The sequence below is a fragment of the Hylobates moloch genome, unplaced genomic scaffold (assembly GCF_009828535.3).
Source record: "Hylobates moloch isolate HMO894 unplaced genomic scaffold, HMol_V3 SCAFFOLD_13, whole genome shotgun sequence".
Classification (NCBI taxonomy): Eukaryota; Metazoa; Chordata; class Mammalia; order Primates; family Hylobatidae; genus Hylobates; species Hylobates moloch.
Window position 1 is genome coordinate 53,778,270 of NW_026652288.1, and position 25,933 is coordinate 53,804,202.

The 25,933-nt window shown below is 36.5% G+C and overlaps 1 protein-coding gene across 11 annotated transcripts in view; it reads right to left on the minus strand.

The window, feature by feature from the left end:
- The window catches only part of KIF21A (kinesin family member 21A), a 155,464-nt gene that overhangs the window by 61,642 nt on the left and 67,889 nt on the right, over positions 1 to 25,933 (minus strand). For all 11 annotated transcript variants that reach the window (XM_032173698.2, XM_032173697.2, XM_032173703.2 and 8 more), the window contains exons 2-10: positions 15,091 to 15,313; positions 14,781 to 14,963; positions 12,954 to 13,103; positions 12,102 to 12,236; positions 11,423 to 11,590; positions 8,172 to 8,287; positions 3,245 to 3,440; positions 2,334 to 2,523; positions 1,919 to 1,982 (exon numbers count right to left, since the gene is read on the minus strand). In XM_032173698.2, coding sequence (XP_032029589.1) covers positions 1,919 to 1,982; positions 2,334 to 2,523; positions 3,245 to 3,440; positions 8,172 to 8,287; positions 11,423 to 11,590; positions 12,102 to 12,236; positions 12,954 to 13,103; positions 14,781 to 14,963; positions 15,091 to 15,313 — 1,425 coding nt within the window. The remainder of the gene's footprint in view (positions 1 to 1,918; positions 1,983 to 2,333; positions 2,524 to 3,244; positions 3,441 to 8,171; positions 8,288 to 11,422; positions 11,591 to 12,101; positions 12,237 to 12,953; positions 13,104 to 14,780; positions 14,964 to 15,090; positions 15,314 to 25,933) is intronic.

Sequence of the window (25,933 nt, forward strand, 5' to 3'; positions counted from 1 at the left end):
GTAACTTGCCCAAGGTCATATACCTTATTAATAAATAGAAGCTTAAATTTCAATCCAGGTAATCCAATTTGAAATTCAAGGTTCATTTATGCTTATCCCATATGTAAATTATAATCCTGGCATTCTAGAAGGCTACTCCCCAGGGGTGGAACACACCTAATTAAAGAGCCATCAGAGACAACTTGAGAATCTGGAACAAGGTATTAACCTACACCAGGAAAGATTTGATCAGCGACTGAACTCAGGGCCAATAAGTAATCTCTGTTCTCTAAATGGCTTAAGGAAGGAATAGTCTTAACTCAAGACTGAAGAAGGAAGATATTAGATGTTGCTTTTAGCCACCAGAAGGAGTGGAAGTGATTCTGGCAGTTTTCTAGGAAATAAGGACACTAGTCAAGCAATTTGCCTAACAGTGACATAAAGCTGAGGTACAAACTTAAAATACAGAGTGGAGGAAAGGAAAGAGAGCATAAGAACTCGTATAGGCAATTGGCCTTAACAATTGGCAAGTGCCAAAGAAATAAAAGAGAAAAGAGAAGCAGCCTAAGAGCAGAAAGAGAGACTTCAAGAATTAAAAAACAGGGCTATTAGTTGTGTCTCAAGGAGTGGTAAAGATGGGGTCAACAAAATCAGGAAAGACTGGTCAAAGAACAAATTTTTAGCAGTAGGCAGGGAACAGTACTGTCAACACGGGGTAGAAACTGCAAGTCCAGGTTGGTTGCTGAGCAGAACCAGGATGCAGTGCCTCAAAGGTCTCTACCAAAAATGTGAAGCATGAAAAATTATATATATGTTATATGCATAACATATATAATATATATGTAATATGCATAACATATATAATATATATGTACACAGACACATACACAGAATAAAATTATACTTGAATAACTATGTTGCCACATCGGGATGTGTTTTCATTTGTTTTTGCTTTTTGAAACATTTAAGAGATCCAGTGTGCCTTGTGGAGCCAGAAATAGTGGAGATAGTACTTGCCACAGTTTGAGAACCTCTAGAATATCCAGAGGAAGAGAAAGAGAACACAAATACAAGACAGGGTAACTGTGAAAGATGATCTCCTCCCATTTGCTTATGTTCTGCAAATGGTAAGAAGAAGTGAGATTTGAACTACTTAGATGCTCCCCCATGGAGCTGACTGGAGTTTTCCTTCAAGAAAAAAATAGCTCAGTCATCATGGGAAACCATGGAACCTGAAAATATTATTGACTTAACCTTCTTTCCCAACCCTATTCCCCAAGTCTACCCCCTCCACATTCCTACACCAGGCATAGGCATCACTTAACTAAATTTTGTCATTCTGTTTACTATATGTGATGATTTATGTATGCTGCCCAACCTAGAGTGTGAACTCTTCATGTCATGCTTGCCCCCAGCCCAAGTCATGGTATTGACATATGCAAGTATGTGTGGCATGTTGTATGAAATGTGAATGGATGTACCACAGAGAGGCAGGCAAATTCGTAGGCATGCCCTGATTTACATGTAAGAATAGCTGAAGATATAAAAGAGAACAGGAGATTCAAAAAATTGGAGATGACGTGTAGATATTGATCTATTCCCAAGTGATGAGGGAAGAGGCATATGAAGGAAAGGCATCAAAGATAACTTCAGCAACATAAATTTTGCCTGTTTCATATGTCAAGTTATGTAAGCACCCAATATTGGGATATAGCAGTAAGAGTAGGAGAATAATATGGGAAAAGAAGGGAGGAAAAGAGCTTGGAATATGACATCAAGGGAAAGGTAGGTAAACAGCCTCCTAAAGTTAACCTAACGAAAGGGTTGAAATATCACCATGGACAACTACTGAACAATAAGCCCAACAAATAGAAATATTATAACATTGCAAAATCCAAAACAAACATGTGCATTATATGTTACAGAACATGAACTATACCTGAGATCTTCGATTTCTTTTATATAACTATGAATCATATTACTAATCTCCTCATTTCCTTCCCCTGAAAGACAAAATATGAAATAAAAATTTCCTTTAAATTAAGACTTCAACAAAACAGGAGAAAAAAAAAGTCGGGAAACAAAACAATAATTTTTTAAAACACAATTCTTACAGCAAATTTTCTACCCTTTATTACATGAGCAGGCCATAAGATAATATGATTACAAAGGGAATATTTTGTTTATATAAGAATTTATTATTTTTTGAAATTAGGTATTTAACTTAAAACCACAGACTGCATACAAAGAGACTGGCATTTCTATTTCAACTATGCTAGGTAATTAGTGAACACAAAGAATGTTCCCTGCCCTCCAGAAGTTAATCCCTTACTTATCCCACCCTACCCACATACCTGCTCTGGCAAGAACATGGTTGGCCTGATCACTAACAAGCTGTGTAATTCTGGACCTCAATGCATCAACCGTCTCTTGCATGGCTTTAATTCTTACACGCAGGTTATTATTTTCAGTCTGTAGCATAGCATTCTCATGAAACATGTCATTGATGCTTTCCACACCCTCTTCGTCAATTATTCTTTTACCCTAGTAAAGGAAAATAATGTCCTTGTTGGTTGAGGAGCCTTAAAAACACAAGAGTTTTGCTTAAGGATACTCTATAACTATACAATTTTCTAACCAAGAGCATTTTGATCTTACCAACCACAAGGCAAAAGAAATCCTTTCGCCTCTAGTAGAACACTCCACAATGCATTTGTTACTAAAGAAATTGATCAGCCAGGTGCAGTGGCTCATAACTGTAATCCCAGCACTTTGGGAGGCCAAAGTGGGCAGATCACCTGAAGTCAGGAGTTCAAGATCAGCCTGGCCAACATGGTGAAACCCCATCTCTAATAAAAATACAAAAATTAGCCAGGTGTGGTGGCGGGTGCCTATAATCCCAGCTACTCAAGAGTCTGAGGCAGGAGAATCATTTAACCCAGGAGGCAGAAGTTGCAGTGAGCCTAGATCACGCCACTGCACTCCAGCCTGGGTGATAGAGGGAGACTCCATCTCAAAAAAAAAAAAAAAAAAAAAAAGAAAAATTGGGTAGGATAGCTTTTGAACAAACAGTTGTTAGGTTAGACTGAACATAGTTAAAGATTGTCCACAAGGAAAACTAGAGACTCCTACCTCCGAAAGGAAGGAGGACACTATTATGACAACCAAGAGATTCCAGAAACACGTATGTGTAAGGCATTATTGTGTTCAGAAAGTGACAGCCTTAGATGTATCACAAAATGCAAAGTCAAACTTATTAGCTTACTGTTTTGTACTCCATGAGCTCCATCTGAAGTCGTGTGATTTCACTACGAAGTGCATTGATTTGCTGACTAGCTCTGTCCTGATTGACCATCACCTTATTCTTGATATTTCTAGCTCGATTAGCGTATTTCAGGGTGTTTAACGTTTCCATAAAGTCTCTGTCTGAAGGGCTGACACATGCTATCATGATTGTTTGGCTGAAAGTTACAAATAATAGTTAGGCTTACAGATGGAGGCATCTAAAATGCTAAAATAATCAATTTTAAACTCCTGACATTTGAATAGTATCTTCTCTTCAAGATACCAAAATATTGAGCAAATTTAAAAGCCCCTGTACTTTAAGACTACCTTAAAGAAAAAGATTTTGTTTACTTTGGGGAAATAAATTGATATTATTCACCTTTGACCTTGAGAAAGTATAAGCACATACATTTATTTCTTACCTTTCTGCTAAAAAGATTTGAAGCAGTGCACACAGTAATTCTAAAATTAAACTGACTACAATATATTACATTGAAAATCAAAAACCACTTATTTCATTATTTATTTATTCTTTCAGTATTTTAAAAATTTATTCTTAATCACCTGTATCCTGACTTTTGATGTCAGCAAAGAATTGTACACAAAATCCAATCACATTGAAACAAGAAGAGTACTTAGTATATTCTTGTGTTTCATTATATAAACTGTCATTTGTGATTGAATGATCAGAATTACAGTTTCTGGCCAGATTACATAGGAAAAGTGGGAAACATTACTTTATGGTCATGATAAATTGATTTAGCCACCAAAGATTAGGATAGTGAAATGCTAAGTATGCCCCAATTATTATGTTTGTAAATAAAGCAGACATGGAGATTCTAATAGACACTCACAAACTAAAAAATGTGCAGGAACTGCAATTAAGGAGCAGTCTACTTATCCTGGTAGAAAAATCAATGCCTATCAATCATAATCTTAGCCTCCTAGTCTCCTGCTTCCAATCTTTTCTTTCTACAATAATTTCAACACAGTACTCGTAGGTACCCCTTGTCCCATTCCACACCTTTTTCCTACAACTCTTGCTTACCCTTACTGTTACTATTATTCAACAATCAACTAAGGTATCACCTAATCCAAGAACCAAATCCTCAGTTTGTCTGTACCCTTTCTGCCTCCTCACACCTTTTAGATATCTCTTTTGCATTCATTATATTATTATTATATTGAAATTTTATAGACCCCAAAACTCTTGAGACTTTAGATTCCTAAAGGACAGGGATTATCAAGTTGTATTTATCAGCGCACTTCTAAACATACAACACAACATTTGAACCAATATTAGGTCATTCACAATTGTGATGTGTGTCATGTGTATATAATATTTACTGGGGGTCAGAAAGTTAAAATAATTCGTGCCACTTTAGTTTTCTCTTTTGATAAAGAAAATAAAGTAATTCAGTAAGCGTGAGGATTACTGATTAGATGGATGCTGATTAGAGAATAGGGCAACTTGAAGTGTGGTCCCCAGTCTAGCGCCAGTCTGCAGATTATTTTTACTTACGTAAAATTGGGGAAAATAAATTTATATTAGCCTTCTTTGACCCATAACATCTTGAGTAAGCACAGGTACATACATCCATTTCTTACTTATTTACAAAAAATGTTTAAAGTAATGCAGAAATTGCAAGTAAGCACTTTAGAAACTTCCACAACCACTTGAACTTCCTGTAATCAATGACCTCCTCTCATTGAATATAGATCAGTTCAAGTGTTTTCAAACTCCCATGGAGTCGCAAATGGGGCAAGCTCTGTATGGTCATGCACAATATTAACCCACCACAAATTCGAAAGAAGGGAAGGACTCGCCTTTAACAAATATTTTGAGAAGTGCTGGGATCAAGGGCTTAAGAAGAATAGTGAAAGTCAGGAATTAGAGGAACTGGCAAGGATCAACTGTATAGGGAAAACGTCATATATTAAACAAAACCCAAAATATGTAAATTTCAAGAATGATTCTATTTATGAAAAACTCAAAGAAAATATTAAAGCTATTTATTTTAAAAGTTCACACAAAACAATTCTGTTTTAAAGAGAACTATATCATTTAAATATTTTATTATATTGTATATATTTCTTACAAATTAAGTTATACTATACATCTTGAAGAAAATGTATCACAATGTTAGCAGTAGTTACTTCTAGGTATTAGAAATATGTTTTTTTTTTTTTTTTTTTTGAGATGGAGTCTCACTCTGTCACCCAGACTGGAGTGCAGTGGCACAATCTCAGCTCACTGCAACCTCCACCTCCTGGGTTCAAGCGATTCTTCTGCCTCAGCCTCCCAAGTAGCTGGGACTACAGGTGCCCGCCACCATGCCCAGCTAATTTTTGTGTTTTTGTTAGTAGAAACAGGGTTTTGCCATGTTGGCCAGGCTGGTCTTGAACTTGTGACCTCAGGTGATCCGCCCACCTAGGCCTCAAAGTACTGAGATTACAGGTTTGAGCCACTGTGCCCAGCTATAAATATAACTGATTTTTATTCATGCTTTATACTTTCCTGTATTTTCCAGAATTTTTGCCATAAACTGGTTACGATATTTATTAAACACTGTAAATGTAAAAAAGCCAGCTCGATTTTCTTAGAAGACACTAAATTATGCACATAAACATATGGAGCTTATTTTCAAAAATATCCTTGGTCTAATTTTTCTTTTAAGTTTAATTTGTATAAACTTCAAAAAATGAAGATATTTTGCTCTTCAAGGCTTACACAAAGTACAGTACTTTTGCGCTAGGAATGCAATCCTAAAATTTTAAGCAAAAATTGAGGCACATGAAGAAAGGAATTAGAAGGGGTCATCTCCTTTGAGGGGTTGCCACCCATTAAGGAAATGGGTGAGGAACATGAGACTATTTAGCTGTAGCCTAAAACTCAACAGAAATTCAAGACCCACAGTGAAAATATCTTACACCACTTACAAGGTAAGCAAACTTTCAAAAGTATTGAAGTTTTCAAGAGTTAAACTTGTAAGGGGAAGACATATATCATCTCTGCTTTGTTTTATAGTTAAGAAATAAATACAGGAGAAAGCTACAATTTAGAAAACCTGAAAAAATTTACACTTGGCTGAAAAAATGAAAATTTTTATTCTGTTATAATAAGACCCCTCTTGATACTGAAGATCAAACTGAAAATACGGAACACAAGAAATACATGATAGTGGAAGGAAAACTGCATCCATACATAGGACGTGCTGGAAGAGACATGAGTTAAGACAAATGCTAATAGTACATAAAAGGAAGAAACATAAAAATGACAATGTTGTATTGTACAAAACAGAACTTTCTCTTTTTTATTTTCTTTTTTTTTTTTTTTGAGACGGAGTCTCGGGCTGGAATGCAGTGGCACGATCTCCGCTCACTGCAAGCTCCGCCTCCCGGGTTCACGCCATTCTCCTGCCTCAGCCTCCCGAGTAGCTGGAAGTACAGGTGCCCACCACCACGCCTGTCTAATTTTTCTGTATTTTTAGTGGAGACAGGGTTTCACCGTGTTAGCCAGGACGGTCTTGATCTCCTGACCTCATGATCTGCCCTCCTTGGCCTCCCAAGGTGCTGGGATTACAGGCATGAGCCACCACGCCTGGCCAAAACAGAACTTTATTTCTAAACCAAATGGATTATAAACTTAAAAGGATTTAATATTATCCAAAATTATTTGGATAATAGTTGTTGATACGGTTTGGATCTGTGCCCTCGCACAAATCTCATGTCAAATTGTAATCCCCAATGTTGGAGGTGGGGCCTTGGTGGGAGGTGATTAGATGTTGGGGGCAAATTTCCCTCTTGGAACTGTTCTTATGATAGAGTTCTCGGGGGATCTGGTTGTTTAAAAGTGTGTGGCACCTCCCTCTCCTTCCTCCTGCTCCAGCCCTGTAAAGTGCTCACTCCCCCTTTGCCTTCCCTCATGACTGTAAGTTTCCTGTGGCCTCCCTAGAAGCCAAGCAGCTGCCAGAATCATGCTTCCTGTAGAGCCTACAGAACTGTGAGACAATTAAACCTCTTTTCTGTATAAATTACCCAGTCTCAGGTATTTATGGCAGTGCAAGAACGAACTAACACAGTTGTTCAAAAAGAAACCTTGGTAGTTTACTAGATTTGTTGTATAGCATCTAATAATCTTTTCAGTAAATATGATGTTACATTATTGCAAACACTGTAAAATAAATTCACTGTGGTTGTTAGTAACTTGTTGAATTGTGCTATGATTGAATTTAAATGCCAAAAATGTTTCCATTTGTGAAGTCAACATGTTTACAGAGGGGAATACACTACCATAAAAAAAAAAAAGCTGAAAAAACATATCAGAATGATGCAAGGTATGAGAAAGCAAGAATGTCAGTGATATTGGCAAAGTTAATAACCAGCCAACACTCTGTATTTCATTCAGTGGACATCAAGAAGATTTTTCCACATATAAAAAAAATTTGAATTTTTAGAAGACTTTGTAAAAAAAAAAGTACCAATAATATTTAAATTATTTTGTAATTACTTAGGAAACAGTATTTACTTTTTCAACAAAATTTTATTAGGTATCTACTCTGTGCTAAGTACTTAAAACAGAAGCTATGATAAGAGAGAAAGTACACATACTATTGACTTCATATACAAGCTAAGTGACCTTGATTGAATTATTTAACCTCTCTAGATTTCATTTCCCTTATCTAGAAAATAGAATAATAATACCTACACCTCAAGGGATGCTAGAAGGATTATGTGAAATAACATACAAAATTATTCACACATTTGAGATCCTTAACAGTATAAGGATTAGTTCCTCATCCTATTAGTTTGCTTTATAATAAAAGTAGTTCTTATAAATCATCTTGCAAGCTTACTTAATAATGAATAATCAAAAGTCTGAGTAGAGGATAATCATCTATGCATACCTATTACCCCCGAGGGAATCCTGTAGTAGTCTTGTTAGCTTGGAATCTCTATAGGGGACATGTGTGGCCCTCTTGCTCTTGTCTCCCAAAGCACTTATTACATTGCCAAGTGCCAACTAAAAGAAAAAGAAAGACAGCAAAATGATACAAATTTACTAATTATAACAATTTTAAATAAAGAAAGCTTACAGAGAATAATATAGAGACATAATATAATTAAGAATATTTGTGTTTAGTTTTGTTTTACATTTGTAACCAACGCCACTGAAAATTTAGTACATATATATTAGTACTACATATAATACCATATGTATATATTAGTACTGTAGTACTAATAGTACTAATTCTTTGAAATAGAAATAAGATTGACAACTTTAGTTATCCCTAGAATTATCAGAGCATCAGGTTATGTCCCCAGAAAATTGTCCATTCATATTACACATTCTTCTCCTCAACTCAATGAAAAAATAAAATGTTTAGTTAGTTTAACAGTTTGATGCAAATTTTCGTTTTGCAATACAGTTCCCACGGGGAAAGAAAACCTTCTTTAATCACAACAAAAAAAATCGGTATTATTTCTCTGAACAAGGTATTCCTATGCAAGTATATCTATCCTTAGAAATACAGTAAGATGGGCTGGATGCGGTGGCTTACTCCTATAATCCCAGCACTTTGGGAGGCCAAGGCGGGGGAATCACCTGAGGTCAGGAGTTTGAGACCAACCTGACCAACATGGGGAAACCCCATCTCTACTGAAAATACAAAAATCAGCTAAGCGTGGTGGTGTGTGCCTGTAGTCCCAGCTACTTGGGAGGTTGAGGTAGGAGAATAGCTTGAACCTGGGAGGTGGAGGTTGCAGTGAGCTGGGATTGCACCATTGCATTCCAGCCTGGGCAATAGAGTGAGACCCCGCCTCAAAATAAATAAATAAATAAATAAATAAATACAATAATATATGTGTTAGCATCCAATTATTTAAAAACTAGTCAAATTACAGAACTCTGTAGTCACTCCTCCTGCCACCCTGCTGTTTTTCCTACTGTCACTGAATTATCACCTGCAAGATAAACATTATCCAAAATGTTGTTCACACTAGCCATCAGTAATGCAAACATCTATAACCATGACTTTGTTAGGAAAAATAGATCATGCAGGGAGTGGCAACAGGATCACGCTTTTTCATCATTCCCCCTTTCCAGAGCAGCTACTGTCATAAGCAATGGTAATACTGAAACTCTACTAGATATGTCTCAACATGCTTCAAGAGCCTAAAGAGGAAAACAAGGCAATGGCTTTTGTCTTTTCCTGACAACATAAATGTAAATACCACCATGATTACATCTCCTAAGAAACTCAAAACAATACAAAAAGTTCAGAATCCAGGCATGCCGTTTTACACAACATTCACCCACATGTTGGACCGTCAAGATGAGTATTGGAGTTGGAAGGTCTAGCTCTCTCTAATCAGCCTTGGTTGATAATTTTCCCATAGAAGGGTCATAATCATATAGGAGCAAATACTGGGGGGTGATTAATGGGAGGAAAGCAGACACCATACACTCTGAAACTGCCTTTGCAAAATTCATATCAGTGAGAAAACTATGACAGTGAGGGAGATCTGACCTAATCCACTCCAACTTGCCTTTAATCTCTAAACTGTCCTTGTTCATTCCTATGCTGAGCTAACTAAAGGAGGAATTTATAGTTTAAAGAATTTTGAAAAGATGATAACAACCTTTTCCTGAAAGAAACCTTCTTCTTCCCTGGGGGCCAGCATGCCTTTGTAAAACTAACAAATTAGCCACAAGATTATTAGAAATTATGATTTAAGAGTCACGAAGCCAGAGGCCACGAGATTCCTAACCTCCCCAATTGCTCCTATGGATAAGATCACTATTGTAAAACCTAAGATTGGTGTTTGGATATTTTTTCAGACCCTGCATTCTGATGCACCAGCTGGCACCATGCAGACTGGTAATCTGGCTCAAGCAGTTCTGTAATCCCACCCAGGAACAGAAGACAGCAAGAACCCACTTAGACCCCATATGATTTCACCTCCACTCCCCACTCCCTTAGCCCCCTCATTCACCAAATTACACTTTAAAAACCGCAGTCTCTGAATTTTTGGAGAGACTAATTTGAGTAATAAAACTCCAGTCTTCTATTTAGCTGGCTCTGTGTGCATTAAACTTTTTCTCTATTGCAATTCTCCTGTCTTGATAAATCAGCTCTATCTGGGCAGCGGGCACAAAGAACCCCTTGGGTGGTTACAACTCTGATGCTATTGGTGTCGCAGAAATTTAGGGATGTCATTACATTTGTGCAGGTACAAATATCCAGTTTTGTAATGAAAATAATAAGAACAAATTTAATACACAAAACTTTGCTCTAAAATATTTCCTTCCATGTAATGAAGCTTTATGCTAACTAAATCACAAGCAGTTTTCCAATCAAAATGCCACTAGGTGGCATGGTATTAAAGTTAGTTCTTAATATAATCAAGAAAAATTATCATTTTGAAACAATCATTACTAAAAACAATTACGATTTCCAAAGTCAATAAAATACTGTCACAAAATGTTATCAAAAGGCTACTTTGAAGGTCTTCACCCATGAAATAACTTAATATTAAATTTTGGGCCAAGTGCAGTGGCTTGCGCCTGTAATCCCAGCACTTTGGGAGGCTGAGGTGAGTGAATCGCATGAGCCCAGAAGTTTGAGACTAGCCTGGGCAATGTGGCAAAACCCCATCTCTACAAAAAATACAAAAATTATCCAGATGTGGTGGCGCTCGCCTGTGGTCCCAGCTTCTATGAAGTGGGAAGATCAATTGAGCCCGTGAGGTCAAGGCTGCAGTGAGCCATGATTGCACCACTGTACTCCACAGTGGGTGACAGAGTGAGACCCTGTTTTAAAAAAATAAAAGATAAAAATAAATAAATAAATTGATTTTGACAGTATATTGTTAAATGTGGAAAGAATTTTTCAAATAATTTGTATATCTAATTTTCTGCGCATATAAATTTTAGTACAACTAAATTTATACAAATGAAAATCTGTAATATATAAAAAAAGAAAAAAGCCTACAACATGAGGAGATTGGAGATTCAGTGCATTACTAATAACTGTTCTATAATTTTCATTTCTGAGTTCAGTGTCTGAAGGATTTCATATGGATATTATAAATTACAAAAGACAAAAGGACAATGGAAAAGCTCTGATATATTCTCAGCACAAAGCCTTAATCTTACAAGTCCACAGTTGATAGAAATGCCTTCTTTTGCCCTCTCGCCTGTAGCTCCAGTACGCTTCAGTCTTTCTGATCCTGCGAGATCAACAAAATGGAACTTTGCAGTCAGGGTTTCAAATTCATTCATCTGTGCTGATTCAGAAATAATTTTATTATCAGTTGCATTGTCCTGAAATTAAGAAAAATAATTGAAAATATTTTATTAATGTAACATTAAATATCCTCCTAACCTACCTTGCACTTATCCCATGTACACATATAGGCACAACCAAAGAAACAGGCATAAAGCCAAATAAATTCAAAAATGTCTGCTGGCAATTAGAAATTTAAAGTCAGAAAAAGCCTGGATGGTCAGAACTCAACTATTATCAACTGAGGCTTTGCTTATGCTAATGAAGGGAAACCTACAGCATATAATCCTCAAAAGCAAAGGGTCTCAGGTGATGACAGCAACAACATATGGCCACAGCATGCTTTTTGGTTTTTCAGACATATATACAATTTTTTATTTCAAAATCTTACATGGCTGACCAGCTTCAACTTAACTAGGATCAGAAGAGGAAATTAGAAAAAGGAATGACTAAATGAACTGAATTTGGCTCAAATATATTCTCACAGAATTCACGTGGTTTTAGGGAGATAGAAATTGAAAGTTTAAGAAATTAGAATTAATAACTCACAGCATCTATTTGGGGATACACTCTGGTTTGACACACATGAATGGTAAAAATGGCATGTGAACGAGAGCTCTGAACATTCATCTGGGTACTGGCAGTTGTCCGGGATAAAGCACCCAACTTCAAACACTGCATCATCTGAAAAAGGGGAAGAAACAAAGGACTTTACTTGAACAATAAACAAGATACTATATAATCCAAAGTCTGAGGTAATGGCTAAAACCCACCATGTTAAGGGATATAAAAGATGTGGAATTTCACATTATTAGTTTAGTTACAGGCACTTTTTGAGATGGACTTCTCAGTATAATAGTGTATTTTTTTAAATAGAAGAAAACACTGAGATTCCATTGTTTGCCATTAGCTGACATTTGCAGCTTCCATTCCAAAACTGTTATAGTAGAATACTTTGGTACAAACTGGGAAATAACTTGAATTATTCAGGCTCTTCTCTATATTCCGTTAAAATTATTTTTTGTAATTTTTCTCAACAATCTCCCTCTAGGAGCCATGATACAGTTCTATATAGGCTAAAGCAAAAAGTAGAAAAGGATTGTGGTCTCATTCTTCACCATCAATTGTCTAACCCTCTTTCTCTAGCTGTGAATGAAAACTATTCATAAATTGCCTTAGATTCTTTTGATGCTATGACAAATATGCTGACTTTATAATAATCCTGATATTTTTATACTAATATTCTGATTTTTAAAATGTGAGGAAAGAAGACCAGATTTTAATTCCATGTCATGCTTCAGAATATAAATTTCATATCTTGATCTTAAGCAGACTATCAGCAAAGCTCACTATTTAAACAAAGCCAACCATGCTCTGTTTTAACTACAATATAAATATTACCTCTGATTCTGTATTCACAGTACGTGTTGTAACGCCCACAGTATAAATTCCTCCAGTTGAATCTTCATGAATTCTTATATTTGATTTTTTACTTTTTGCATCAATATCACGAGTGGTATCAAATAAGTCAAGGACCTCTTCATTATAGAGCTATCAAAAAAATTAGAAATCTAATTTTAGCAGAAATTTTCTGGGTAGTTGTCATAACAACACATTACATAATGATTCCTTCATACAGATTTTTAAAGTATTTCAAAATGATATATTTTTTCAAAATAACACATAAAAATGAATGAGGCTATTATTATAACAATTATAAGTAAATGCCAGATTTATTTACAAAAGTAAAAACAGTAAGTGACTTAATCATGACTAATGGGTTGAGGACTAGCTAAAATGATCTACTTTGCAAGAGATAATCAAATATTTACAAATACAAGCAAACCCTAGAAACGTGCCAAATGTAGACAAATCTTAAGCTTCAGAATATTTAAAGAATTTTTACTACTTGAGCTAAAAACGTATTTCCTATTGCCCTGAAACCTTTCTTAACATGTTGAAAAATTAACACTTAGCATGTTTGCAAGGTCAGCAACAATATTAGTGTTCCTGTATCAATAGTGTCTGAAAAAACCCAGATACTTCCTTAGAAGAGAATACACACACCTATTTTTCTATCAATAAGTTTTAAAGTTACAATGCCTAACAACATTTTGGAGGGTGAAAGGGAAGATGGAATAACACTGTTTCTTTTCTTTTTCTACCATCATTTACTTTCCTTAGGAATACATAGTTATATTCTCTTTGGTTTTTACTAAATAAGAATATCCATTAAGACCAGCAGTAAAAAAAAAGAAACTGATATTAATTTTTCTATGTTGTGCTACATAATGCTGAGGAAAATGTTTCATCAATGATGAAAACAATTAGCTCATGGATCAGGTAATTTAGACTAAATTCTCTTTGCACCAAGAACCTAGAATTATGCCACTGTCCACCAAAGTTCAATATTGCTCAAATCCTAGATGACCTCTTAGTGTTACTTTCCTTCTACTATGCTAGACGGCCTAAATTAATCCAAATCCACCACAACCTTTGGACATTATACCAAAACATCTGTCTACCTATGCAAAGATAACAATTTCTTCAGCCAGATAAGTGCTACAACCTCAGACCTATTATTTCTCACATACTTCCCCTACTTTTGGCCTTAGTCATTAAGTTCCCACCACTTTGTAAGCCTGTCTAAATTACAACAGTAATTAACCTTTATCTATTGATAAAAATAAGTTCCTGGCTGGGCTCATACCTGTAACCCCAGCACTTTGGGAGGCAGAGGCGAGTCAATAGCTTGAGGCCAGGAGTTCAAGACCAGCCTGGGCAACATGTTGAAACCCCATCTCTACTAAAATTACAAAAAATTAGCCAGGTGTGGTGGTGTATGCCTGTAGTCCCAGGTACTCAGGAGGCTGGGGCACAAGAATCACTTGAACCCAGGAGGCAGGGGCTGCAATGAGCCAAAATGGTGCCATTACACTCCAACCTGGGTGACAGAATGAGACTCTATATCCAAAAAAAAGGGGGGGTTCTTAAATAAACAATATTAATTGTTCTTTTATCCTATGGACATTGGTCAAGTGTTTATAATCTTAAACTCAAACATCACTTACTACAAGTAAGGAAAACTATCTAATGTTAATTCACTCAAACAACATTTATTGAGTACTATCTTCAAAGCACTGTACTTGAAGCCAACAGTATAAAATCATAAACACGATCTATAAGAACAAAATTTAAAATAAATTAATGCCAAAATTGGGTTATTACCTCTAAGAATTGGGCATTCACTTTAAAATCTGGAGGAGGAAGCCCATTTTTAATTGCTATGTGTTTTTTTTCTTCAATACTCTTAAAAAGGTGTTTAACAGCTCGAGAAATAATACCCTGTTCTTCCTCAACAATGTTAACATCAAATCCTGTTCCCATTGTGTATGTTTTACCAGCTCCAGTCTAAACAAAAGAACAGAGAAAGATTAGTGTTCAACCTTAATATAACCTTAAGAAACAAAAATGAAAGCGCAACTGAATTAACATTTCTGAAAAGTTTCAACTCCTATGAAAATAATACGGCACTTACTTGTCCATAAGCAAAAACTGTAGCATTGTATCCTTCAAAGCAACCTTCAATTAGTTTTTCTATACATTGAATGTAGATCTGCTCTTGCTGGGAGTCAATGTCAAATACATAGTCAAAAGTAAAAGCCTTATCTTTCCCTAGGAAGACCTGAGGCTCTCCTGGTGTGACAGATGTACAAATATGGCATCCTTCAATCTTCTCTTTGGCAAGCTGTGGTCTTATTCTGTGAGAAATAATCAGAAAAGAAAAAAATATAATAAATGGTAAAAAAAAACTCAAAAAATAGGACTTAAAAACTCTTGGCCAAATCTTTTTTAAAACTCTCATGTAATTACCTAATGCTTATTCAGTTGAAAAGTTTAAATAAATTGAATTATAACGAATCAATTTCAGTATATGAGATGACTTTCTTAATCCCAATGAGTTACTTAACAATCCCCCAAAATCATGAACAAAGTAAAATCCATCTTAAAATTAGATACTTATCCAAGTGGATACTTTTCCTCTACTCTGTAACAGGTAGAAACTCAGTCCAATAAATTCTGCTGCCAAAATGCTATTTGCTATTATTATTGTTTTAGATTTTTTTCTCTGTATTTCCAGTGATGATAGTAGGGAAAAATAAAAAAGCAAGGACATTTATTTATCTTAATGTCTTGATGCCCTTGACTCGTCTTTTTTGCTAACTCTTCACCAGTGGTTTCTGAACCTATTTGACCATTATGTTCTATCAGCGTAACATATTAAGCCTATTCCCACAATACATATGTATATATATTCATTTATAAATAATATGTTCTACTATATAGATTTGTCATATATTGAAATACTGTCATCTCTCAGTATCCATGAAAGATTGGTTTCACAACTCCCCATGGATACCAAAATCCACAGATGTTCAAGTCCTTGACATAAAATTACGTAGTATTTGCATATAACTTACACACTTATTCTCCTGTATACTTTAAATCATCTCCAGATCACTTATAATACCTAATACAATGTTAATAATATGTAAATAGTTGTTATACTGCATTATTTAGAGAATAATAAGAAAAGAAAGTCTGTACATATCTAGTACAGATGTAACAATCCATTATTTTTTCTGAATATTTTCAATCCACAGTCAGTTGAATCTATGGTTGTGGAACCCCTGAATATGGAGAGTCGACTGTGTATACAAAAGCAGAATTTTAAAAAGAAATAAATTAAAAATAAATATAAGTGAAAGTTCTAATATCTTCTCTCCAAAATTTAGTGAATTATTATGAGTTGCCTTTCCTCCACTTGGAAGACCACTGCACTACACACACCCCACATCCTCACACATCCACTTGAATCCAACACCATCCTACCTGTCTTCTCTCTCAAATTTCAAAACCTATTTCCAAAGAAGAAAAGTAAATATGAAGATATGTTCATAACAGAACAAACCAAAATCTAGTCCTATTCTATAGGCTCTATAAACAGGACAGACTATTCTGGAATATACACCACTCACTTACTGTACCAAAGTTTTTAAAGAGATTCCCTACTTGCCATGTAGAAAGAGAAGCAGTTTAAGGAAGAAAGGCAAGACAACCACAGATGAAAAATATAAAATGAGGCCAGGTACAGTGACACGCCTGTAATCCCAGGACTTTGGGAGGCCGATAGCTTGAGGTCAGGAGTTTCAGACCAGCCTGGCCAACATGGTGAAACCCAGTCTCTGCTAAAAATACAAAAGTTAGCCCAACATGGTGGTGCAGCCTGTAATCCCAGCTACTCGAGAGGCAGAGGCAGGAGAATCGCTTGAACCCAGGAGGTGAAGGTTGCAGTGAGCCAAGACAGCACCACTGCACTCCAGCCTGGGCGACAGAGTGAGTGAGAATCCGTCTCAAAAAAAAAAAAAAAAAGAGAGAAAAATATAAAATGATCAAGACAGGTCAAGGAACAGATTTTAAAGGAATCTGGTCTCATAGCCTTATTTTCTGAAATTAAAAAAAAAAAAAACCTCAGGTCAATAGAGGTAAAATAGAGGTAAAACAAGTTCATCTATTTATTAGAGATAAAGCCAAGCCCAAGTCCAGATCCCCTAAGTCTAACTCTTTCCAGTTCATTAAAATAAAAGGTCAACAGGAAGAACAGGAATGACAATAGACAGAAAGGACTGAATTTCTGCAAACCTGGTTTTCTAAAATAGAATTTTGTATGCCTCAAAAATATCTCATGTAAATAATATGTCAAGTAAAGAATATGCAACTATTTTGTCTCCTCTATGGTAATGGTATTTTTCTTTAATAAAGTCTTCAGCTTTGTTTGCTGTAATGGAATGTACTAGTCAATGTGGAGCTGTCCAGGTAATGAGGCAAGAGCAATGGAATGGCCAGTAGCAGACCTGAGTTTTACTACTTGTCACTCCATAGGTATCATGGGGTCTTCTCTCAGAGCACCAGCTTCCTCAACTGTGGAGGAAAACTATAATTTCCAAGATTCCTTTTAGATCTAATACTACTTAACTGTAGATACTGTATTATAGAAAAGGGAAAGATGGAAATCACATTGTGTACTGTAATACGTATTAAATGATATTATAACAAACAAAGAATTTCTTGTAATTTCTTGTAGCTATGCACATAGACTATAAAAACAGCCGTGGTAGTAGCAGCTTTGGCTTTCTGGTTCCACATAACCTAGATGAGTGGTGTTTCTCTAAATTAATAATTTTTTGTTTCCAAACTCCTCTTCTCCTACCACATTACATTTTACCACAGCAAAAGCCCCAATCCTCTTTAGGAAAAATCACCATCTTGATTGTTGCCACTCCAGAAATAGAAGAGTCAGAAACAACCTCAATTCCATGTCAATTCCTCCCTCTTCCCTATTCCACCTATCTAATCTAAGAGATATTCTCTCTGAAATACTTCAGCCCGCCAAGTTATTTCCTCCCCCATCAACACCACCCAAATGAAGGCCATCATTACCTCTTACTTAGAATATTGCAAAAGTCTTCTAACCAGTCTTCCTGTGTCAACTCTTGCCCTCACCAACCTGTTCCACACACTGTAATATGAGTAATTTGTAAAACAGGAAGTTGGTGAGCTCACTGCCCTGCATAAAACCCTTCAGTGCACCTCTAAATCCCTCTGCTTTGCCATGCTACATCTTTGCATTAAAGGATTTTCACTAGTAGCCGTGGTGATGGTTTATTTTAAGCAGTTTCACTACCAGCTATGCTCTCTCTTGTTTCTATGCCTCCAATTTACATTATTCCCTTTTCCTAGACACTCCTCTCCACCCTTTCAATTTCCAACTCCTTTACCTGCCTGAACATTTTTCTTTCAATATCACTTGTTTTGGGAGCTCACACAAACTCCGCATTTCAACATGAAGTCCTGTCTGCGCTCAGGCTGTTCTCTCACCTGAAAGCTACCTCATTAACTCCAAGTCTCTGCTTTTTCTACCAGCTTTACGGCTGCTATACTACTCTTGAAACTTAACAAATCCCACGTAATAAAAAAGATAAAAATAATAAACGCAACACTCTAATGAAAACGAGTACTGGGCTACTACTTAATATCAGTGTGCTATTAATTTTAGGTAAATGATTATAACCATAGGCTAACTTATTTGGCTATTAAGATACTTTAAATTTCATTTCAACATAACAAAGAAAAACTAGGTGCCATTTGAACTGCAGATATGATAGCCAATTTTAGAATGCTAATGTCACTCAGAATGTCTTTAACTTATTCTCTTAACCTCTACTCATCTGGTTATTATTCTTGCTAATGGCAAGGAGGATTCTGTTTGAAGCATGGATGATGCCCAATTTCATCCATTTGCATGGGTGGAGGAGAGAGAGTGGTTTTAAAAGCCAACAAGATGGGTGAAAACTTTTCCACTGGATCCAAGCAATGGCAATTTTCCAGCAGGTCTGAGAAAGTCACACCTAGGAGGGGATGGTGTCCCACACATGCAAATTAATTGGAAGCTGACTATACTTCAAAGACTAGAGATAGGTTCACCTTTTTAATTCCTCTTGAAAAATTAGTATTTTAAAATCTCCAAATCCCTAAATTAATACTCAAGTCAATAATTCTCATAGGAACACCCAACCCAAGCCAATTCACCTGCTTTATAATTGATGAGTTTGAAGCCTAGCTACAAACCTCAATTTCAAAACTATTACTTGAGGTTCTATATAGATAAAATATACCTATCCTTCTGTAAAAGAGAAAATTAGAAATATAACATTTACAACTTTGGATATTGTGAAATATCTTCTTTCTCAGTATTTTTATGTAAAAAATAAGATCATTAAACACATGCACCTAATCCCAACACTAAGAAATCATCAGTATTAATGTTTGGATTAACTAATGTTAATCAAACTGACTAACACTAAGAAATAACAAAGCCAAGTAGATTTTTAAAAATGTATTATTCTACAACTAGATGTATTTAAAACTGCTTCTTAAAGACAAACAATTATGGACAAAAATTGAATTATTATTTCTCCATTAGCAAATGATTCTTTGAAGACAGAGAATATATCTTATTCATTCCTAAAGCAAAGTAATCCACAAATGTTTACTGACTTACCCCTATAAACTACACTAGGTAAAAAAAAGAGTATTTTAATGCAGGATATATGATAATTACAACAATATAACATCACTTTACTCTGTCACTGGAAACTCGTTCTTGAACAAGCATTTAACCATGCTACATCTCTGTTTTCTAATCTATAAGGAGCCTGGCTTTACTAATTCCAAGTTTAAATTCTATTTTAATTAATCCTTCAAGAAAAACAAACCAAAGTTTCCCTATGCTGGCTTTTAAAAGGTTGAAATAAACTACTTTTTTTCCCCTGCCATACACTATCCACCAGTACTTCTTATTGTTTGTTCCTTATTTCTTCATGATTCCTATTGTATAACAAATGCTGCTGTGGACATAGGGCAAGGGACTACTTCATTTATGAAAACATTATCATGGGCTCATTGCTGTGGAAGAAACTAGTGAAGATTAGGGGAGATTCTGAGACTAAATTCAGGCAATGTCTTAAAAGTGGGCCCTGCCTTCTGTTCTTTGCCTTTGTAATAACCGAAACTGGTTTTAGCAATTGAATATATTTAAATAAGCCAAGAGGACATGTTTTGAGATGTCCTAAATAAAACAAAAATTTTAAAATAAAGTATTTTGGGGGAAAGGCTTATACTTGCTACCTTTTCAACTAGAGTTTTAGTCATGAAACTTAGCAAAACTGAGTTTATACATTAGTTCTGTCACATACTGCTATTAAGAGGCAATTCACCACAACCTTAGAGTTCCTGCACAGTCTTGCTGGGTATGCCAAGAATGCAAGATCCAGACTGCTCTTTTCATGGATCATTTCTCAAGGTTGTGTTGGGAACAACCAAACTTTATCGATAAGGTAATGTCTTCATGACAGACCTGGCTTGCTTCTGCTTACTATAAAAGTGGTTAATCCATAAGCTCAGCGTTTCTCAATGCCCACCTGCTTGCACAGCACCCATATAATAGGTGCATCAGCACTACCCCCAATGGACTGAGAGGGAACAGAGCACCAGGTCAAATCAACATGAAGCTCACATTACTTATTGTACCATAAGTAATAAAAGTCCTTAGTCTCCAATCGGGAGTTTTGTGTCTTCTGTCACTATTTATGATACAGTAATGGGTTAGCTTGTTAGCCTGTAAATAGAGTGAAAACTCAGTCCCTTCATAGGCCTTAATAATACATACTAGCTGTGACCTTTGGCAAGTCACTCTCTCAGCCTTGATTTCCTTATCTATAAAATATCTGTTAAATATTATAATATTATTGCCATATCCACATGATAGCATCTCGCACAAATGAGATAATATGTGACAGTCAGAGCCTACATAGCTATAAAGTGTTGTTACAACACCACCTGAAAATTCTCTAAGTCATTTCCCTCATGAGGCACCCTAACATCTCAGCTTGGGCCTTCCAATGTGTTAAAGAATGCATGATTTACTCTTTGGCTCCCCAAACTGTTGCTGTATTTTTAAAATTACCCTTTGGATACCTTGAGTCCCAAAGAAAATTAAATATAAAACCCCTACATCATCAACAGAAGTGTAATACAACAATTAACATTCCCGCATACATGTATGCATATACTTACAGATATACATACATCCATTGTTATGCAAAGATAATAAAGCTGGATATCTTTACACCTCCATTCATAAAAGTCATAATCCCAAAATTAGCCTTTTCATAGTAATAAATAATCAAGTCCCAATCATCCTTCTACTTTTATCTGTATAGGGTACAATAGGAGCCAAAATAAGAATTCTTATAATTTAATATTATTATCATTTTTTATAGACATGTAACCAGTAAGGAAATTTCATTGAGAAAGGAATAGAACTAAGGTCCTAAGTAACAAGTCTGTTTAAAGCTGGGAATTAAATTGTTATGGTACAATTTGTCCTTATACTGAATTAAACTGAATTAAATGCTAGTGACTAGAATGTTGACAAATGAGCTACTAAGGAATGCTGACCTAAGAAAAATAAGTCTATGCTATTATAGTTTACAACTTCCTATAACTTATGTGTGCAGGAACCCATACTTTTTTTTCAAAATTATAAGACTAGCACCAACAACACTCAATCCAATGATGCAAACGATCAAACTTAATTTTTTTTTTTTTTTTTTTTTGAGACAGAGTCTTGCTGTTGGCCAGGTTGGAGTGCAGTGGCGCGATCTCGGCTCACTGCAGGCTCCACCCCCTGGGGTTCACGCCATTCTCCTGCCTCAGCCTCCCCAAACTTAAATTTTTAAATGCATGTGGTTTTTGTGGTACTTTTCAGACTCTCTCTTACACTACCACCCCTTCTATTCCTCTGTTCCCCATTTTATTAAAAACATCGCAAGGGATAAGCCTTTCTTTTGCTCATTTATTGGTCAAGTTATTTCTCCCTACAAATAGAAGAGGAATAACATACAACATGTCTTCCTTTTTGCCACTAGCCATTGCTGATTTGTTGTCCTGTTAGAAAGTACTATTGTCCTTAATCAATGGTTTCATACATGTGATAAATTTTTCCATTACCTAAATGTCTTTGTAAACTGTCTCTCCTCTTTTGCTTGAGTTATTCTGATCTCATCCCCACAAGATTGTGGCAGTTCTCCAATTTATTCAATAATCTGACCTGATTCCCACTTTGTGTAGTTCTTTTACTTACACCTATCTGTAACTAGCCCACTCGGCACCTTGGTAACACCTTTGTTCTTCCTAGAGAACACCAATAAATCTATCCTCTGTACAGGTCTTCTGCCTTTCTTTATCTCATTTGTTGGTGTTTTGGATGATCATGATGTTGGATGCTACTTACTGGTGTTCAGTTTCATTTCTTGATGTTAATTATTTCTTACTAAATTCCTTCCTTCCATTTCTCCAAAACTAGGACAGCTATCATTTTGTCATCACAACTGAGCCACTGGGGTTTCTGGTCCCTTTTTAAATCCTCCTCTAGTTCATTCCAGTTAGTAGATACCACATTAAGGAAGCATCTGCCCTACTTTAACTCTCCACCTTCTGTTCTAGAAAAGAGTTTCTGACACACCATCAGAACTTGTTAGGCCATTTGTGGGCTTACTGAATTGTTTCCTAAGAGATCGGGCACTGCATAAATAATGAGTAACTCAAGTCCATAAAAAGAAATTCCTCTCCCTCAAATGGATCTTTAATTACAATGATGGGTGATGAGAAGAAAGGTATTTCTTCAAGACATTCAAGAAAGAAACACACCTCAGTAACTCCATTAAAGAGATTATTAATTGAGTGAAAAGCCTAAAGACAATAAAGCACAGTAATGTGTTCCAGGGACTAGCGAGTACACACTTTTATGAATGACAAAGATGAAGAAAAGAACCTGTTTTTAATCCATTAATGATAAACAGCTGTTAAAAGCAATCCAGAAATTTTATCCTAATCTATATAATTAGCTCTGTATTCTACCGTCTCATCTCTGTGTGGTCCACTGGACTCAAACTTTATGAAGTTTATTCTTAATAAACAGATATTCATAAACATATATATTTTCAATTAAAATCCCTAATATACAGCATACATAGCTAATGCTTCTGGCTGCAATTCTAGACTATACTACTCAGTCTCTGGGTTACAACACCCCTTGGAAAAATAAAAATTTATTTCCCTCAAGTCCAGTTCTGTAGTGGCTAACCAGAAAAAGAGAGCAGGAAAAATAGGATGATAAGCTATTGTGCCATCTTCCTCTGACTTCCACTCTAGCGTCTCCTACCTTTTATCCCACGGTTCATCTAAGGACACAGAACACTGATAAAAGTTCTCTCAATTGAGGAAACCAGTATCATTCACAGGGGGGTAACATTGTGCCACTCTATCAGTTGAATAGCAGATGTTCAAAGAACTACATTGAAATAATGCACATGGGCTGACAAAATAAAGAAAAAAATAGTCAAATTCTGGATTTTTATAAAAGTCCAATCCTATGCATCACTGTAATTAATTCTTCTGGAAACTCCGGAGCTTTTTTAGCCTTTCTCCTGGAAATAGAAAGCCTCTACTCCCACAAAACTGAGGGAGTGAGGGAAGGGAGTACTTTCAATGACAACAGGAACCATCTGCCTATTTTCCAAAGTGCTCATAAAATTTCTGTTGATGCTGGTGGCTGTATGTGGTGGCCTATTGATAACCCAAGGCCCACAGAAAATTTCATTTCATCAACAGTGTCCTGTGGAGCACCTACTAAATGTCAAACAGTGTGTAAGGCAAAAAATGTTTTAAATAAAAACAAAAACTTGAGGAGTGTAACCATGGTCAGAGGTAGGGGAACGATAAGTAAATTAAACATACGGTCAATGAAATATTGTACACAAAGGATAAATGGAATAAAGATTAGCCAGAGGGTAATGGGGAAGGAACAGGAAAAACTGCATACAGGAAACTATATTTGACCTGGGTTTTTGGAGGGTGATTAAAATTTTCGAGACCTAGAAGGGAGAAAAAGTCAGTTCGGCGAAAACAAGTCAAAACTTCTTGAGGTGCATTTGTTCCCTAGTTATGACACAGTCCTTAGGGGCACTAGCATTAAAGTTGTTAGAATTGGCCGGGTGTGGTGACTCATGCCTGTAATCCCAGCACTTTGGGAGGCTGAGGCAGGCGGATCACAAGGCCAGGAGTTCGAGACCAGCCTGGCCAATATGGTGAAACCCCATCTCTACTAAAAATACAAAAATTACCCGGGCATAGTGGTGGGCACCTGTAGTCCCAGCTACTCGGGACAATCGCTTGAGAATTGCTTGAACCTAGGAGGCAGAGGTTGCAGTGAGCCGAGATCGTGCCACTGCACTCCAGCCTGAGCAAAAAAGCAGGACTCTGTCTCAAAAAAAGAAAAACCCTGTTAGAATTTAGGGAAGTTTTGTGAATGTTATGACACCACCTAATTAGGCATACCAGCTAACACATTATCCTCTAAAATGAACACTCACTCTGGTCTCCGCGTGATGAAAGATGCTACCAAAAGGCTCACAAAAGGCATACTAGAGATCTCTGCCAAATATTTCTTAGTTTCTTCCTTCACCCATCTTCAACTTACCTTGTACCCTGGGAGACTGATGTTCACGGGTGTCAAAAATGGGCTCCCTTTCCCTCAGGCTTCCAATAAAGCTCAGCAATGGGAGGTATCAGTAGGACATTAAGGGGAGGAGAGGAATGAGGTCAGAATGTTTACTGTCCTGATTCCTTCCCTGCCAGGTCCCATTGGTGGGCTCTGTCTCTCTCCCAAAGGCCGCAGTTCCTATTAGGCAGCCACTTCTTACACCATAGCCAGTGGTATAGTAGTCCACCTTCTGTTACTAACACCAGAGCACTGCCTCATCTCCTGTCGCCTCCCTTGAGGCTGCCTCTTCTCCCCCAAACTCTCCTAAATTATGTTGTTTCGATATATCATCTGTTTCCTATCGAGATCCTGATCTAATCAGGGTTAGTCTCAGGAAATGGTAACAACACTTTTTTTTTTTTTTAAGAGACGGAGTCTCCTTCTGTTGCCCAGGCTGGAGTGCAGTGGCGCTATCTCCACTCACTGCAACCTCTGCCTCCTGGGTTCAGGCAATTCTCCTGCCTCAGCCTCCTGAGTAGCTGGGATTACAGGAGCACGCCGCCATGCCCGGCTAATTTTTTCGTATTTTAGTAGAGACAGGGTTTCACCGTGTTGCCCAGGCTGGTCTCGAACTCCTGTGCTCAGGCAATCTGCCCGCCTCGGCCTCCCAAAATACTCGGATTACAGGCGTGAGCCACCGCCCCCAGCCTAACAACGCTTCTTTAAAGCACTACCACTGTGTCATCAATCCTTTCACTCCCATTCCTGAAGTCAATATTGACCTAGAATATAGGTCCCTACAATTCTCCAGCCTTTCACAAACAAGCCATTGACCCAGTCTCTTTCTTGGATACAGCAGGAGTTTTCAGTAGATTTTGGTTGTTAAATATGTAATAAATGATAATACAAAGTTTATAAAGTATCATCTTTGTTGGTCAATCGAATGACTTTTATAAATTCTTATAATAAAAAAGGTTTAATTAACACTTCAGTTTCATTTTTAAAACTGAAAGGAAACTGAGTGTGGTGGCTCCAGCCTGTAGTCCCAGCTACTCAGGAGGCTGGAGAGGAGGGGACCGCTTGAGCCCAGAAGTTTGAAGCTAGCTTGGGCAACATGCTGAGATTCCATCTTTTATAAAAAAGAAAAGAAAGAAGAAAGAAGAAAGAAAGAAGGAAGGAAGGAAGGAAGGAAGGAAGGAAGGAAGGAAGGAAGGAA